Raw genomic sequence first — 2,263 nt, forward strand, 5'->3', positions numbered from 1 at the left:
TAATGCTCTTATCAACATGGAAAAATGAATCGGCTTGCTTTGTGGAAATGTTTTTTTTTAAATTGAAAACAACATTGGCATATAGCCTACTGTAGTGTTCAATTTCACACATAGCATTCCAACTTGGAGCAAATAATCTCTCTCACAATGTAACACTGTCCATCAATGAAAGGGTGAAAAATATACTTTCAGCTGTGTGCTTGGCCATCAAGTGGTATTTCAGACTGGACGTGCTGCGATGATAGCTCAGTTCACAACGACAAAACACACAGATCACTTTGGTCTTGTCAATGGAACCATTTGGCAACTTTTAAAAAGTAAAAAAATTCAGAATCTTATTGGCATCTATTTCGGCGTCTCACGCTTGCCCTCCACTCAAAAGGTAACGTTACTACTCTTTGGCCGGCTCGCAAGCCCAACCTTCTTTACATTGCTTTATTAAGATTTGCATATGTATGCAAGCGTGCTTAACACCTCATTTCATGTGACTATTTGTGCGTACATCCTACAGCACCTATCTGTCCTTCAATAAATTAAGTTGCTATATCGACCAGTGATAGCATGATTTTAGTTGGCTCTAGGCAGTAGATTTAGTTTATGTGACACACCTGTCCATGTGTTTGTGTTGAGTGTATTATATCCTGTGTGGAAGAGGAACATGTGGTGTTGTGTGTGTGGTGTGTGGGTGTGTGGGGTGTGTGGTGTGGTGTGTGTGGGTGTGTGTGTGTGTGTGTGTGGGTGTGTGTGTGTGTGGTGGGTGGTGTTGGGTATGGGTTGTGCGTGTTGTGTCACCGACTGCAGTAAATTTAGTGTGTTTATCTTATTTTTTTTTGCTGCAGCTTAGTTAAAGTGGCTGAAAATTAAATCTCTGTAAACCCCAGTGTAAAGACACACACATCCATCACTCACTCTTTAAAAGCAGAGGGCGAAGGCGGGGGAGGTGGCAAGGGAGCGATGAGTGGAGGAAGAGGAAACTTTGTGGGAAGAGGAGGTCACTAGTGCCCCCTACAGGTTCTTTAAGCCTCTCATACCTGAGTTAGATGGATGTTCAAAGCAGACAATTGAATTGCGTCTGGCTCCAGATACGTGGATACGTGGCATCAGAGGGAGAGTTTTTAGTGTCACTGATAAATGAATAGAGACAGTTGATTATATTTGGAGGAGTGAGTTTTGCAGATGATAGGTCTGGCTCTGAAGATCCCCCCGCTGCAAGTGCTTGTGCTGCAAAGCAGGATTCTCTGTGTCAGCTTGTTTTAACTGTTTGCCACTTTATTTTTTCTTTCTCTCTTCTCTACACCTTTCTCTTACTGTCCAGTGATCTCAGCGAGAATCAGATTCAGGGGGTTCCAAGAAAAGCCTTCAGGGGAGCTGTGGAAATCAAGAACCTGTAAGTTGCACTTTGGCAACACTTTTTGTGTGTGTGTGTGTGTGTGTGTGCGTGCGTGTGTGTGTGCACATCTATCCCTTTCTTTTTCAATGTGTTTGCAAATGTGCACAGCCCCCATGTGCCTGTGCATCAATATTTCATTGTGTTAAATGTCATGTGCCTCCTGCTTGCTGTATTGACTGGCACCGCTGCTCGTTAGCAGTTGTGTGGGTGTGCTATGGTCACGTCGCTGGCATTTCTGTTTTCTCTCTTTGTTTTGCCTCAGTCATAGTTATGATCACTGAAGATAATTGTTGGTGGTCATTTCACAGGTAAAGTATTTGCCCAGCAGTAATTCTAGAAATATGGATTTTACAACTGTTTGGCTGCATCCTGTTTTTTTTTTTCCACATTTGAGCATTTTTTTGAAATGCCTTGCAATTATTGTAAAAGGGCAGGGCAGTGTGTGTCTGTGTGTGTTACTATGTGTGCGTGTGTGTGTGCATGCATGCGTGCGTGTGCATTAACACGCGCATGACAGCACATGATTTACTGTCCTTATGTCTTAATTAAATTGTTTCAGTAAAGTGATTCAGAGAGAGAGAGGGGAGAGTGAGAAAGGGGAAGTAGGTAAAGAGCAGTGCATACAAATTAGACATCAGATAGAAAAGAGCATGAAAGGGGAATGGATACAGAGATGAATTCGTTCACATCTACAAAGAACAATTCAGGAGTTCAGGAGATAGAACCAAAGCAAAATAGATAGTGAGTGTGAGGGTGACAGAGAGAGGATGTTGATGAGTTGGCTGTCTAAATTTCACCTGAAGATACATTGTAAGACACAGCACTGTGTGTGTGTGTGTGTGTGTGTGTGTGTGTGTGTGTGTGTGTGTGTGT

General features: G+C 42.7%; 1 protein-coding gene across 10 annotated transcripts in view; it reads left to right on the forward strand.

Moving 5' to 3' along the window:
* slit2 (slit homolog 2 (Drosophila)) overlaps nucleotides 1–2,263 on the forward strand; it is a 97,199-nt gene that overhangs the window by 64,949 nt on the left and 29,987 nt on the right. For all 10 annotated transcript variants that reach the window (XM_032533861.1, XM_032533796.1, XM_032533818.1 and 7 more), the window contains exon 5: nucleotides 1,316–1,387. In XM_032533861.1, the coding sequence (XP_032389752.1) occupies nucleotides 1,316–1,387 (72 nt within the window). The remainder of the gene's footprint in view (nucleotides 1–1,315; nucleotides 1,388–2,263) is intronic.

The sequence above is a fragment of the Etheostoma spectabile genome, chromosome 2 (genome assembly GCF_008692095.1).
Source record: "Etheostoma spectabile isolate EspeVRDwgs_2016 chromosome 2, UIUC_Espe_1.0, whole genome shotgun sequence".
NCBI classification, from domain to species: domain Eukaryota; kingdom Metazoa; phylum Chordata; class Actinopteri; order Perciformes; family Percidae; genus Etheostoma; species Etheostoma spectabile.